The sequence below is a fragment of the Papio anubis genome, chromosome 19 (genome assembly GCF_008728515.1).
Source record: "Papio anubis isolate 15944 chromosome 19, Panubis1.0, whole genome shotgun sequence".
NCBI classification, from domain to species: domain Eukaryota; kingdom Metazoa; phylum Chordata; class Mammalia; order Primates; family Cercopithecidae; genus Papio; species Papio anubis.
Window position 1 is genome coordinate 48002243 of NC_044994.1, and position 16016 is coordinate 48018258.

Here is a 16016-nt window from a genome sequence, read left to right on the forward strand (position 1 = left end):
CAAGTTGATGCTATCCAGGAACAAATAACAGAACCAGTGGGGGAAAGGGAGGCTTCCTGACCAGAGGACCAGCAACAGTGGAAAAAGGTGACAGGGGAAATGTACCCCCAACACACGCAATACACCCCAAAACTTTCTCCCACACCACCCCCCCACCAACAAAATGCCTCTGGCAAATAACACCTTATTATTTTATATGTGCAACTGTAAACTCATTCTTATTTAAAGTAAAACTAGAAGCATCTTTAGAAAACTTTGCTGCTTTAAATTGATCTATAACCTACTCCAGGTCCACCCGCCCTTTCTTTTAACCAGGCTGTCATTCCTAAATTTTCCTCCATTATAGCAATTCTACCACCACCACTTCTGAAAATGGGTTTTGAATGTTAATATTTTGTTGAATTTTCAAATGCAATGATTATTTCTAACAAGAACTGAGAAACTGCTCCATTATATTTCTCCTCTCTCAATTTGATCATGCTAATAGCTTAAAAATACTCTCTGAGCAGTTACTATGGGCTGAACACTGTTCTCAATGCTTTAGACGCATTAACTCATTTAATTCCCATAGCCCAATGAAGCAGGGACTTGTATTATCCTCATTTTACAGAGAAATTAAATAACTGTTGCCCCAGGTTACAGGTAGTAAGTGGTCAAGCTGAGATTTAAAGCCAGAATCCATGCTTTCCAGCCCACCCTCCCCAGCTCACACTTGCTCTTTAATTATAAAATACCAGAAATCGGCACAGTAAACATTGTTGCTGTGCACATCCTTTTATTCCTAGGAACACTTAATAATAAACTGCAAATAACAAAACCGCAATACATGCTAAATGCTACAAGGTTTCATTTCACCATCCCTACAAGAAATTTGCTTACTTTTAGAAATTATGTGCTGACTTTAAAAAATCCAAACAAAATGTAAATCATATTTTTATTAACTGTTAAACAGATTATCTGAAACATTAGAGTAAATCTCCTCTCAAAAATCATAGCAAGACTCCTGTATGTTATTAAATCTCTTCATATTTTAAACAGGAAAAAAACTCCATTTCTGAGTCTGATATAAGTTGTTAGCCCTTCAAAGTCTGATATAAGTTGTTAGCCCTTCAATAATCCTCACTAAAAAATCAGATTAATTGGAATTTAAATATATCTGTGTGTGTCTTATTTCTGTAAGTCCTTAAGGAACATTATTGTCCACTATTATCTCCAAGTCTTGCGGACTTCGTAAAGGAGTACTAGACACAGGGCAGGTTTTTAAACTATTACATAAAAAAATTTTGATATAATCTAAGTTATTCTCTTCTCTGGTAAAACTAGTTTCCTAAAAGCAAGTAGGTACAGCAACATAAAACACTCAGACAGACACACACACACAAACACACAAACACCACCACCACATACTCAGTTAAGATGTTGGTAATATCACTACTTGTTTTTTCAGTTTTAATTCATTATGTCGAAAACTACTCAGAAGATATTTGATGTCTCTCTTGATAGTACAGCATGTAGAGGCAGCCCCCAGAATTACAAATCAAACTGCATTTAAAAAAGAATGAATTGCTGAAAGAATGATCCCCACTAAACATACAGTTTAAAGGCAACTAAGGTCATCAAGAGTAAAATGGCTAGTGGCTTAATGTGACATCCAAAATCTCATCCCCTTTATACTAAAACAATAGAGCGGTGCCTCTAATAAGTTAGTATCATTCCTCAAAATCTGTATTGAGAAGCACCTTTAGACCCTCAAATCTGTCTCCCAGAGGAATTCCATCAATCCAGACATTACTGAAGTTCTGAGCCAAAAATAAAGGTTAAGAGGGTGTGGGGAATCGCAGGAAGTTAAACTGTTAGGACTCCAGCCAGGGAAATTCCTTTGATAATCAAGCCCTACCTTCACCCTGAAGCGTATCTTTCAAGAGTTGAAATAATAACTTTCTTTGGAATTCTTCATACATGAAAATGTCTGGGAAAATGATCTAAAGCAATAATTCTAAGAAATAATTAAGAGAAATGAAAGCAAAACCAAAGATTTTTAACACTGGTCTTCCACTTTCTGACACTGCTTTTCATGTTTGTCTCCTTTAAATTTCTACTAAACCAAGGCCAAGTCTCCCCATGATGTTCTATGCAGCACCTCTTAATGAGTAAGGCCGACAGTAACCACATTCTCTGACTCAAGCTTAAAGGTGCACATTCATAACGTAAAACTCCAGATATAGCGCTCAGTCTGCCCCTTAGACTGACTGAGTCACAGCAGAGGATCCAGAATGGTTTCCATTCCTCTATTTCTCTGTCTAAAGAGTCATGACATTTTCAGGCATTTTGATAGAGATAGCAAAAAAAAAAAAAAAAAAAAGTTAAGAGCTTAAAAAAGTAGAAATGTTTATAATATTCCACATTACTTTCTCATTTATATGTGTCCAACTTGACAGAAATTTGAAACCAAAATCCTGAACCACACATTCCAACCCAGAAGCCTTTGTAAAAAGCCCCAGTCAAAAATGTCCAGCAATTCAAACTTCTAAGGATTCAGAAGTCGATAGATCAAACATTTTAATCAAGACTAAGCTTTTAAAATACAAGTTACATAAATATTTACCTCCACTGTCCTCTTCCATATGAATAGGAAGTAATAAATTCCCCCAATATATCTGGTGATTAAAATTCTAAAATACTACTTCATGAACTTTTAAAGTTTGTGAACTGAGACCTCCACTTTAAAAGGCCTTTCTTTCAAGGGGCCTTCCTTGTTACTCCCCTACGCTCCATGGAAACAGAACATGAGTTAACGATGACCGTAGATTTTCATTTATTTGTATACATCAGTCAGTAGAAGAGGAAATGATATTGGCTTTGTGTTTATGAGCTACATTAGAAATTTGAACAATAGCAGACCTTTACTGAAACAAAAATAAAATATGAATCAACAAGATCTTTGCCAAACAGAGGTCTCAGGACAGCCTTGTTCAGTCTTCTGGGAATCCCACTGCAACAAGCACAATAAAAGCAGGACGTGCCTCATTTCCTTCAACCGTTCAACATGCCTCTCTTGGAGATGTTTGTAAATTTCCTTCCTTTACGCATCAAGCTGGCAAACTGTCGTCATTTCTTTGGGGTAATAATATCCTGTTGATGTCTGAGTAGATCTGTTTTGATTGTTTCTTCCACATAACACATACACTTTTAATATCATTTTCAACACACAATGCACGGAATTATTTTTCAACATATTCGAACTTAGTTCAGCAAAGTATGAACGGAAGCAATGAAGGGCAGAAAATGTTAATAAAATCCTAGTTTTATTTTTGGATTTACAACTTACAAGTAGGTAACAGAGTAATTCCAAAAGTGGGGAAAAAAAGCATTCTCTGCTGTTTAGGAAGCTGAAAATACTTACCTCTACGATTTTAATAAGGTATATGTTTTCATTCAATTCCTATACTGGAGTGTGAGGAATTTCACATAGCAAAAGTACCAAATCAGCATTAAAACACTGACTTGTAAAAATGGCAACTTTTATTCTACTGGATATACAAATTATACCACAGTACTTTAACAACAGAGTTCTAAATTCATTCCAAAAGTAAATTATGCTTCAAATCCAGTCAAATACTCTGAGGGATTACAAATTTTTATCTAAATAAATATTTTTTTTTCAAAACTTAAAATTTATTTGGACCTGACGGTATATTTCTTGGACAAAGAAGTTTTACCTAAGCGAAATTATTCCTGATTGAATTGCATTTCTCAATAAAGTTACATGACATAAAGGGAGAAAATCATACAGAGTGACAATTTTTAAAAATAATACTCAAAAAGTAAAATAAGACCAACTCTCAACTAATGTAACTTGCACTAAGGCAGACATTCTGGGTTCAAAAACAGCAAAAACTGATTTGTGAAATACTAAAAATAATTAATCATTGCTGCAAAGCACTAGATTTGGAGCTAAACTAAATGGCATGTACCATTCACTGCAATTCCAGATAACACCTTATTTTACACATGCAATAAGAATCATGAACATGAAAAATGTTCAGTGTCATTAATCCAGAAAATGCCAATTTCTAAAAGAACACAACCAGATACTATTTCGACTACCATGTTAATAAGATAAAAATAATACAAACTGGCACAGCCTTCCTAGATAGCAATTTGGCAAGATACATAAAGAGCCTTTCACCTAATAATTCCCTAGGAAACTATCCTAATAACATCCTTGCAAATGCAGATAAGTATTTATGTGCAAGGAGTTTAAGATGTGGTCGACAGCTGCAAACTGTTAAAATAAATTATGGAAGACCCATGTGATGGAGTATTACAGTGCCTTTAAAAATCACACTTTCAAAACATTCAAGGACATTGGAAAATATTCATGGTAAAATATGAAGTTTAAAAGCAATAAACAAATTTCATGTTATGTTTTTAAAAACCAAAGGGAGACAGAATCTACACAGTAATCAAAATATTAACATTGGCTATCTCCACAATGAGGGTATGTTACATTTTAATAAAAAATAAAATAAAGGGGTAGGTGTGTGTGTCTACATATATCTGTGTGTATGCATATATATCTGTATATATACGTGTATGGTGTCTATACAGAGACAGATATTTATATTATAGTTTCAAACTTGAAAGATCTCATAGTCTATTATTAAGAATTTATCAAAATCGAGTGGGAGTGGTATATGTAGATGACCCAAGAATGGCAGAATGCTGGTAATTATTGAAACTGTATGACGGCAACATAGAAAATGATTCTACTATTGTGTATACACGGCATGTGTTTAAAATTTTTTCAAAATAAACAGTTAAAAAATAATTAAAAGGCAAGAAAAAATACAGTAGCGTCATAAGATCAACCCTGAAAGAAATATCGGTACTTCTGAATGAATATCTAGTAAGATATCAATAGGCAAAGTAAGTACTTAAGGGTAGCAGGCAGGATACTGAGCAAATAATACTGAAGAAAGGCAATGACCTTGAGGATCAGGCCAGTGAATAACTGGTCACAAACTAATGGAATCTTACTGCTCCTTCTAGTATTAGATGAAATCCCCTGATAGAAGATAAAGGGGCACCATCTTATGGATTTCAATCAGGATATAATTCTCCTAATAAGTGGGCATTTCACCTATGCAAATCTTCACCTGGCATGAAGACGATAAAACAGCGTCACTGACTAGTGCAGACTTCAGGTCCCACCCTTGGTCACTGAAGGAAAACTATTCCTTTTACCAGACAGTGATTCCTGCATAATTCTCATGGGTTCTTTATTCTCACTGGACAAAACCTCTCTGAGATCTAGGCATGATGAAGAGTGGAAAACAAAGAGCTCATTTTTAAAACCCTCTACTCATGCCTTATCATTCCTAGCCCTCAGCTTTTTTTTTTTTTTACATCAATAGCCCATCTCCATATAAATGTCTAATTTTGCAACACTTTAGGTGCCACAATGACTGTGTGAATGAGTCAGAATATGCATTACCAAAGAGTGAAAGAGTGTAGTTTTCCTAACCAATATCTATTTTTGAAAAAATTTTTTAAAAGCACATTGCTTCTTATAATTTTTCCATAAATATCTAACTACTCTCAAAGCTACCATTTAGACTACAAATGCATCCTTCAGTTTGTTAAAGAAAATTTCCATCACTTGCAACTATAAATTTGGAAAACGCAGTAACCTTTAATGGCATACAAGATATGATTTTGCTTTCTCATATTTAAAAAAAAAGCTGCATATTCCTGAAGTAATTTTTCAGAACCTATATGGTTTTATAATTTTAAAGCTGATCCCCAATGTTTGATAATTCTCTATCTCTTCTTTCTTTGTATTTCAATCCCAAAATCTTTTAGTTATCTTTGAAAATACACATGCATTAAAGTTTGAGGCCAGACAGCCAGCATATACTGGTAGCCCCTGCTAAGGCTAATTGAGTTATCATAAACATGTAAATCCCTTTGTATAGAGAAGCGTGGCTTTTCCTTGCCATCTAAGATGAAACTATAAAGATAAGCAAGATCTATGTTCTTGATTTGCTTTGCATGTAAATTCTTTCACATAGATAAGCTCTTGATATGTATTCCTCTTCTGAAAGATCAAAGATCATTCTTCAAAAGCCAGGTTTCTCTCCTATCTTCCATCTCTTCTCAGATTTCTACTGTATCTTTTCCCCATGGCTAATGTTCTCTGAAGAGAACCAAATTAATGAACACTGACATTCTTCATAACTATTTTAATGGCATCCTGTGGTGACGATGCAGTAACAGGACTATTGTGGCATCGAGCAACATGGTCTCCATGCTTACTTCCTGACAGTGCCTCAATCACTGAGCATGTGTTTGAAATATTATGCATTCATACATGCACATCCATGAGCATACACACACACCTATCCATGCGCGCACGTGCACACACACACACATACACATACACCCCCCAATCATACCTACCACCATGCTGGTCAGCACCCACAGCCAAGGAAAAGTAAAGGCCTAAAAACTAATCTAGAAGATGTAAACCTGGTAACAGTTAATTCAAATAAATCATTAAATATAAAAATTTAAAGAAATACACAGCTGCTGATTATCTCAATTCTTAAACTTGGCTCTTACAGATTCATTACAATTAAAGCCTCTTCCAAAGTGAACTCTGCTCAGGGCAGCCTTAGCATTCGACTTTTTTTGGACAGAAGCTTTTGGTAAGTAAAAAGCAAACAATAAACAGAGGAAAAACATACGATTTAATAAAAGGAGCACACGTAAAAATATATGGATGCACAAAGCAATTGATGTATATTATTTACTTTTTTTACAATGTTTGTAGAATAGTATAATTTTTATATAATGCATACATTATCTGATTATGAATAATATATATATAATATATGGTTTATTACTATTATAATTATTACCATATAATGGTAACTGAATTTGTGCCAGGCATAATGCTAAGCAATTAATAAACATGCTCATTTGATCCAGCCCCACTCTATAAAGAACTATAATATTACTTTCTTAAGGATGAAAATAACTTCAGCAAGATTAAGAAACCTGCCTAATTTCAGAGGAAAACACATAAACATAAAGCCATAAAGACAGTTACCTGTTCTTGTTCAGTCCTGTATCACCAAAACTTAATGTAAAGATGGAGAAACAAATTAAAGTTAAAAGATCTAAGAAATCAGGCAAGTAGATGAGAGGGAAAAAAGTCAGAGAATGCAAGGTAGGAAAAGAATCCAGAGTATAAAACTCATAAAAAAATGGCCTCACCAAGTTGAGTACGGTCACACTCATCTGTTCATTCATCAGGCATGTACTGAGTGTTGACTATGTTCTGGTTACTGAGCTACGTACAGGCACATGGCTGGGGTGCAAGCTCTGAAGACATGATCCTGACCACTCCAGAAACTACAGTTCCGTCAGGAAGACTAAGTGCCTCAGCAGGTGTGATTGCTGGCACATGCCCCAGCAGACATGAGGACAAGCTGGAGGGACAATCAGATCAGTCTTCTGGGTTAAGAAAAACTCTCATGAAGTGGTAGACGTGAGCTGAGTTTTGAAAGAATAGAAGGTATAGAAGAAGGCTGTGTTCCAAAGTCCATTGCTTCAAAGAGGTAAAGCAGTAGAAAGGTCAAAGCCAATCAGACATGTTACTGACGACGTTTTGAGGTGGAATCTGCAGAGAGTGCTGCGGAAAGAAGCCAGATCATGGCACATTATATACAGAATGTCATGTGAGAAAACTTGGCTTGAAAAGGACAGAACAAAATGAGGAGAAAAATTAGTCTCAAAATTTGGAGGGGGGTAGGTGTATTTAAATCCATCTTTAAATTTAAAAAGCCATCTTTAATTTTAAGATAGGAGAAATGGGCATATTAAAATGCTGAGGAGTCAGGAGAGAAGAGGAGGTTGGTGATTCCAGAGAAAGAGGGAGAAAGACTCCTGGCGAACATGCCCTCAGATGTAAGAGGATGACGGTAACAGCTACTGAGACTAGCAAATATAGACGTGATTACAAAATCAGATTGGGTTTAAAAGAAGTTTCCAGAAAATGGTGGTGGTGGTGTGTATATGATAAAAGACCAATTCCAAAGGCGTGTGTAACAGCGATCATTCAGTGATGAATTATGGAGACAGGGCTGTAGATGGAGAAGATGACTGGACATGAGTTTGGGAATCTTTTGTATTTTCTAATTGTTACCTTGAACAAGTCATTTAACCTCAACCTCAGTATCCCTAACTCTTAAACAAGGATGACAGTCCACTTAACTTTTTTTATGACATATCTGAAAGCACAGAAATTGGTTCATGGAAAATGCTCACTACATCTTAGGTTAGTCTTATCTAAATCTAAAATAATACACTGTCGGGTTTTTGGGGGGTCTTTTTTTAAAAAAAGAAAAAAATGGTTTATAAGCAAAGTGAAGCAAAAGCGACAGCTTTCCATTAGGTGAACCCAAGCAGAAGACTGAGAGAAAGAGAGAAAGGCAGTCTGATTATGCAACTGTAGAAGGTTAGCCTCTTAAGACACAGAGCAGAATGGAGAGTGATCTGGAAGCCTTGATAGAGAAAAACTATGTAGGAAACACGATGGTGAGCATTAGAAGAGGAAACGGCTGTAATCTTTAAGAGTGTGGTCAGGGAAGGCTTTCTGATATGGCATTTGAGGGAAGAGAGAGATGAAGGACCCAACTATGGAGAACCTGAGTCAAGTGTTCCTAACAGAAAGGATAACAAATGTGAAGACCCTGAGGTGGGAGCTTGCATGGTGCATTTGCAGAACACCAAGAAAGAGGTGTGGCTGGGGCAGAGTGGGAGATAAAGCAGATGGTATCACAGAGGTACCAGGGAAGCCACATACCATTTTAAGGTCTTTGACTTTAACTAAATAAGGTGGGAGGTCAGTGAAGTGTTCTGAGAAGAGGAGGAATAACATCCAAATTATGTTTTAAAGATCACTGCTCCATTAAAAAACAGACTAACTAAGGTCAAGGGCTAAAGCCGGCAGTCCAGTTAGCAGACTATTACCAGAGTGCTACAAAGTCCTAGCAATAGAGGTTAGGAAAAGTGGTTGAATTCTTAAAAGTCAGAATCTTGTGGGAAATGGTTATAACAAGAGCTCCTAATGAATAACACCACCCTTCACCCATGCTTTTGTGGAGTTTCTTACCACCCTGACACTGGACTATGCCATGTGACATGCTTCGGCCAATGGAGTATCTGCAAGCATGATGTAAGCAGAGACTTAAAAAGTGCTTGCTCATTGGATCTTGCTCTTTTGTGGGGCTGGCTGATTTTCTACCATGATGTGAAGAACCCTGAGCCAGCCTCTGGACGCCTAAACCATGTGGAACAGAAGTGAGCCAATTCAGTTGATGCCTCCCTAAACCAACCAGGCCCTCCTGTCCACCTGCCATCAGACTGTATCCTCATGAGTGAGTGACCTCCAGTGACATCAACAAGAGAACCAACTGGCTGAGCTCAGTCCAAACAGGTGAACTACATACAGATTTGTGTGCCAATAAAATGGTTATTGTTTAAAATCACTAAGTTTGGGGAATATTTGCTATGCAGCAATAGATAATAAATATAAGCTAACAACATTTATGAAGACTTTAAATGTACAATATAAGAGAAAATGAAGATATGAATAATTCCCTAGAAGTTAAGTCTGAGAAATGGGAAAACTAAAGGTGTTTCTTCAAATGAGATGGGAAGGCTGAGGAAGAAAGTAAATCAAGTGTAAAACCCAGAGGATTTATAAACATCCTCAGTGCAAGCAAAGCTACGTATAATTCTGTTTAGGTATAAGCAGTAAAGCAATGGCGACTCCTCAGACACACACAGCAGCTCCAATCAGGGAAGTGTGAGAGTCCAGGCCCTTGCTGGTTAGAGCTTTCTCCATCTCTCTTCTGTTTGACCTCGGATTTCAATTTTTGCCATGAGCAATAAATTGAAAGTAACAAAAATTACAATAATCATTTATATAAGTTTTCATATATCCATTATTCTCCAAATAATACTTTTTGCACAGTAACTTTTCTGCCCATCATTTATCCTAAGTGATTACATGAATTAATGGCCCACCATTAAGTACTTAGCGAAACACCTTGAATGCCTGCTTCAAGATTTAGATCTTGAAACAGACAGTGGTCTTTATATGCAAAATCTCTAATGACTTCTAGAATGCATGGAGTTTATCTTCCTTATATTACCAGCAATATGATGATTTGCTGTCTGTTATATAAAATGTTTAAATGTTTACAGCTAATATGAATTCATCAGGTACAGTTAAGTAGAGCAAATTTAGTTCTATGAAACTTTACACAACTTCACAGAAACAAAATATCAAAGACTCTATCAAGGAGCTATAAAAACTGTGTATTAGAAAATAGAAGCAAAAATGAAAAAATGTGTGCAAAGATATGGAAATAACCAAAATCACCAAATATGTCGGAGAGACTTAAGTAAATGATGGTAAGTCTAACAGTTTAACACTAGTCATTAAAAAATTCAGAATGTAAACTATTGGAAAACATATTCTATATATGAAAAAATGACATAGAAAAAGAACACAAAGGTATGTAAGCACTGAATAAGTATGTTTTAATTGCTTTTGATTGCCCAACAAAAATTTTTTTAACTGTCAGATAACACATGTGAAGCAAGGATGAATAACCCAGAAAAATGAAAACTGTGTGAATATATACGAAGGGACACAGACAAAAACCAAAGTTTATCAGTAACATAATAGTATTTTTAAAAAGTCATTGGAGGATTTTTTGCTGTAAATCTGTTTAAGTGTATAAAATCTGAAAGAGAATAAAGAAGTGCGACCGGGTCCTTGTATTTTTTTGTGTTTTTTCTCACAATTATCCAACATTTTAACAAGCAGAGGTGTCACAATAGCATCTTGAAAATTAAGATTTAGTTCCCTATATTCTTACATATTTATACATATCCAAGCCTGCCACACAAAAAAGAACATTCAACCCAAACTCACCAGACTATTATCTGAATGGCACTAATCAATGCTTTTCAATAATCTTCTGCACAAAGAGGGAAAATAGGTGGAAACAGGATATTATGAAAGTAAATTACATGAGCAACATTAGCAACAACATGAGGCTCCCAACAGGATCATGAATCTTAAAAAGTTAAGACGTGCTCTGGCCAGGTGTGGTGGCTCATGCCTTAATCCCAAAACTTTGGGAGGCCCAAGGCAGGCAGATCGCTTGAGCCTGGGAGTTCGAGACCAGCCTGGATAACATAGTGAAACCCCATCTCTACAAAAAAATACAAAAATTAGCCATGCATGGTGGCCCACGCCTGTATTCCCAGCTACTCGAGAGGCTGAGGTAGGAGGATTGCTTGAGCCAGGCAGGTCAAGGCTGCAGTAAGCCCCGATGGTACCACTGTACTTCAGCATGGGCAACAGAGTAAGACCCTGTCTCAAAAAGAAAAAAAAAAAGAGAAGAGGGGTTCTAACGTTGAGAAACCACGGTACCAACTGTCCCCATTTCCTCAGCTATCAAACAGATGGAATCTGAATCTCTCCCAGAGGTACTCTGGCAAATTTGAGAAATATTATAAAAATAATTATTATTTCAGAGCCTAAAATAAAGCCTATGTAAATTCATAATATGGAGCATTGACCAGCCATAAGACAGGATGGTGCTACTGTGCACACGATTCACTTACATGCTGAACTGAGATACTCTAGGACCTTCACATTCTTCTTGCATTTCCCTGCTTAGTATATGTGTAACTTCATCTATGCTTAATTAGCAGTAGTCTTCATTGATGTCATGAATAAAGAACCCAAGAAAATCAGGTAAGTGTCATTTCCCAACTGCAAAAGCAAGTTGTTGAAAGTACTCCATAAAAAATATAAAGTATGAACTGTGGTTGCTAAATGATTCTAAAAAGAAGAAAATGAAGGGGCTTCACTTCTTTCTTCACTTTACCAGGGAATTGAAAATTCAGTTTAGTCCTATAAGAATCTTCTCATCCCTCCACCTTCCCATCCCCTGAAGGCCTCCCCACACCCAATGCACAAATACACTCATCAACAATTGAAAGCAATGCCATAAATTAATAATTCAAATTGATTAAGCTACCTAAAGTGAATTTTTATTTCCATGGAGGAATAATAATTTTCCTGGAAATTCTCTGTTCAATATAAGGCCAATGATAGCATAAGAATGTCTCTAGGAATCAATTTATTCTGTCAAATTTTAACCTTTAGAAGACCAAATCAAAGCAGTGTCTTATCATCTCGGCATTGATAAAGTACTGTAAAATAAAGCTTGTCTATAAACGCATTGAGTCACTTAAATAAAAAGCAATATGTTTCACTTCTTCAGCTATATAAATATAGATATGTATATATAAAAACAAGTATCATCCCACATCCACATATATATGGCATGTGCACATGGGAAGGATCGATGATGTTTATAGATGTCTATATGTATTTATATAGAGATATACATAGGCTCCCAAGCAAAATGTTCGTTGTTTTTAAATTCTCTGATTTTTGTTGGTAACAGTTATTTCTTGTTAACCACATAGTAAATATGAGACTATCACATTATGTAAACCATGCAAAGCTGATTGAGTTACATTTTTCCCTGAAACACATATTCTGTGAATTTATAAACGAAGATGCAACTTTTGAACAGGAACACACGGCTTTATTTATGAGCAAAGAACTGGTGAAAGAAAATGTGATCACACAGAACAAGCAATGGTCAGGTTAAGGAGAAAACACCAGGGGAAAGCCTGCCATTCATTAGAAAGGAATCATAACATAATTGTCTGACATTGCTTCACAGTTTTATTCCTATTACTAGTTAACCATAAAATTTATGTAGAAAGATTTCACTGTGAAATCAGTGTTCCTTAAGCCACTATAGGCTTGTGACATTTTTTCTTTCAGCCTATTCGTCGCAATTCAGAGTCTAATTATCCAGTTTGTGAAATACCTAGACCTTGGTATCATTTCCTTTTCTCATATTTCTTATTTGGCTTCTGCACTATGTCTTTGTGACAAGGCAGAGGGGCTCAGAAAAATGGTGACATTCCTATCAACCAGCACTGCTACTTACTAGGAATTCTGGAAGTGAGTTTATTTGGAAAGACTGGAACAGCTGTCTAACAATTTTCCCCAAGAAACAAAAATAAATGGAATTATCGTTTCCTCACAATAGATTATTCATCAAGCAAAAATTATGATAAATCAGATTCAAGTAGAAGGAGTATTTTTAGCATGAAAATAACTTTCTTCAAACAGTTATAGTAATAAAAAATAATGAACTTAACTCATTACCTTAAAAGCATGTTATGTAAATGTTATCTTCTAGCTTCTAATAAAGAATAACACTTTGATTTACCCTTCATGCACTGCAATGACCTTAAATAGAGATGTCAATAAGTCTCTTTACTGCTTTACAACACCAAAAGCAAACTGTACACATTAAGTCAAATCTCATAATGCAAAACTTCCTTTCTCTCATGTGTTTCCTACCTACGTTATACGTTATCCTTCCAAGAAAATCACACCAGAACTGTCAGCTTACTCTCACCTCTACTTTATTTCTCCAGCTTCCCCACAGTGAGTTATCTGATAAAGGCCACATGCCTTCTGCAGGGTCATCCACCATTGCTCTGGAAAGTGCAGGTTACTTTAATAACCCTTTTACCTTTGATAGAGTATGACATCCACAGCACTTATGAGACGCAATCGGGTTTATAATAAATATCTAGATAGAAAATTTTCTTAAGACTTGAGTCCTCAGGATTTGTCATCCTCTTTCTAAAGTCTCATTTTTAAAGGGAGTTTTTAGAAGGCTAACTATTGGAAGACCATTGCCTTCCTGAACCAGTATGGTTGGATGTGTGGCTTAAACAACATATATTTACAGTCCTCTGGCTTTAGACTTGAGAAGAAGCACCCATGAACGGTCGGATGGAAACAGCTACCATCCCCAGGGCTGGGGAAACACAGGGAAGTGGTTGGGTTTTCAGAGTCTGTAAACTCAGAGAGACATGATGAGAAAGAGACACCAGCAGAGTGGGTCTGTTATCTCCAAGGAGGTTAATTTTAGGAATGTACACAAAAGTAAAAACTGGAAAAGACTGATGTTACCAGAATGATGATAACAAGAACAGGAAAGGAAAAGTTCTTCCTCCTCTAGCCTTCTACTCTCCCTCCAGCGCCTCCTACTGGTAGAGGCTGACATGGAGACCAGCATACCTTTTTACAAAATATATGTAGTTAGCCTCAACATCATAGAATATATTAAGAAAGGCAGACTTGGAGCGTCCTAAAGTTCAACGTGTTAAAAACTGTGTAGTGAGAAAAAAATCTGCACAATAAAATATAGGGGAATATGTACTCATAATTCAGAGGGAAATTACACTTTGAAAAACATTTTCACCCTATAAAAAATATAAGTGGAGTCTAGAAAACATCACATTTGACAGTTATATAAAATAGAATATCTCTATAAAATAGGTGTCAACACAAAAGATTTGTGAAGAGATGTAAAAGCAGATGGATGTAACAGGAAATATTGTAAAAAAAACTAAAAATGCATTAACAAAATTAAAATTTGCATAAAATTGTAGAAAAATTGTCAGTGATGTAGAGACAAACTTGAAAAGTTCTCTTAGAATAATACATGGAAAAAAAGAGATAATAATAAAAGAGGGAGTACTGAAGACCAAAGATGAAAATATCTACCATAAACACACAGTCATCATGAATCGCTTATGCTTGAGGAGCGGCAAGTATTATTTTGCGGAACTGTTTAACACATCTTTCTAGGTTCAAAAGAGATCTAGTTAAGAAAAAACTTTAAAAACTGAAAAGCAAATTAAAACGTACACTACAGAAAATAAGCCACATTTTCAGCTATTACAAATATAAAAATAAATCTCATCTGAAATACTGAGAAAGTCCTAAAATATTTATTGGGACACAAAGAGTATAAGAAATTTTAAGACACAGAAACTACACCGTTTCTTTACTGGCCACACCGCAATAAAACTAGAAAGCAGTTATGAAAATTTTAAAAGCAAAAGTTGATAATCTCTTTGAAATTTAAGTGACAGTTCAAGGTAGCTATTGTATTAAAAGGAAAAAACTACCAAAATAACTTCAAAAACTAATAATACAGAGAATATTACATTATCAACAAAACTTAGGGAATGTAGCCAAATTTTTACATGATACAAATTCATGATCTGGAACATAAGAGTGAAATAATTTAACTCAACAGTCAATATAAGGAAAATGACTTCTATAAAACTGACCCACGAAAACAATGGAATAACAAATGCTTAATGAATTAATAAATTAGCAAACAGAAAAACCACAGTAGTTAAATAAATTCAGGAAACACAACAACACACATATCCCTGGCAGGTCTTATCGGTTTTTAAAAAATGCAAATACAAAAAAATAAAAATAAAAACATATAACAATAAATATGAGTTTATTTAAATAATCTAAAATTGCATACAAAAATTGTATGTATATGTGTATATATGTATATACATGTCTGTGTGTGTACGTATATGTGTGTGTGTGTATATAAAGACTACCACCAGGCAATACAATCAACTGTTATAGTACTTAACTAATAAGAAGGAATTTTTGACTTTCCCTTTTTATTTTTTACTATTAGCTAAATGTTCTGCAATACACAGTATCGCCTTTACAATTTAAAAAAAAAATAGCTTGAGGGCAAAGGATTTTTCTGTGACGTTCATACCAGACACATAAGAAAATTTTAGTTCACGTAGATTTAAAATGAAAAATACCACCAATATTCCAACTGTTGTAGTACCAAAACTAAAAAGTCAGTTATTTTCATGTAACTATCTGAAAACTTAACACTTAAATATTCACTGAAAATTTAGAAGGTATCACTGAAATCAATCTTTCCAACATGCAGATTTAATAATTTTTAATATTTACACAGAAAAGGTCAGGCATG

General features: G+C 35.3%; 1 protein-coding gene across 21 annotated transcripts in view; it reads right to left on the reverse strand.

Moving 5' to 3' along the window:
• TCF4 (transcription factor 4) overlaps positions 1-16016 on the reverse strand; it is a 366024-nt gene that overhangs the window by 284364 nt on the left and 65644 nt on the right. The window contains exon 1 of one of the 21 annotated variants that reach the window (XM_031658848.1): positions 2606-4492. The exons of 19 other annotated variants lie outside the window; for them this stretch is intronic. In XM_031658848.1, the coding sequence (XP_031514708.1) occupies positions 2606-2624 (19 nt within the window). In that variant the 5' untranslated portion in view covers positions 2625-4492. Of the gene's footprint in view, positions 1-2605; positions 4493-16016 lie in introns of those variants that run through there. One more of the 21 variants, XM_031658847.1, reaches the window with a different exon arrangement.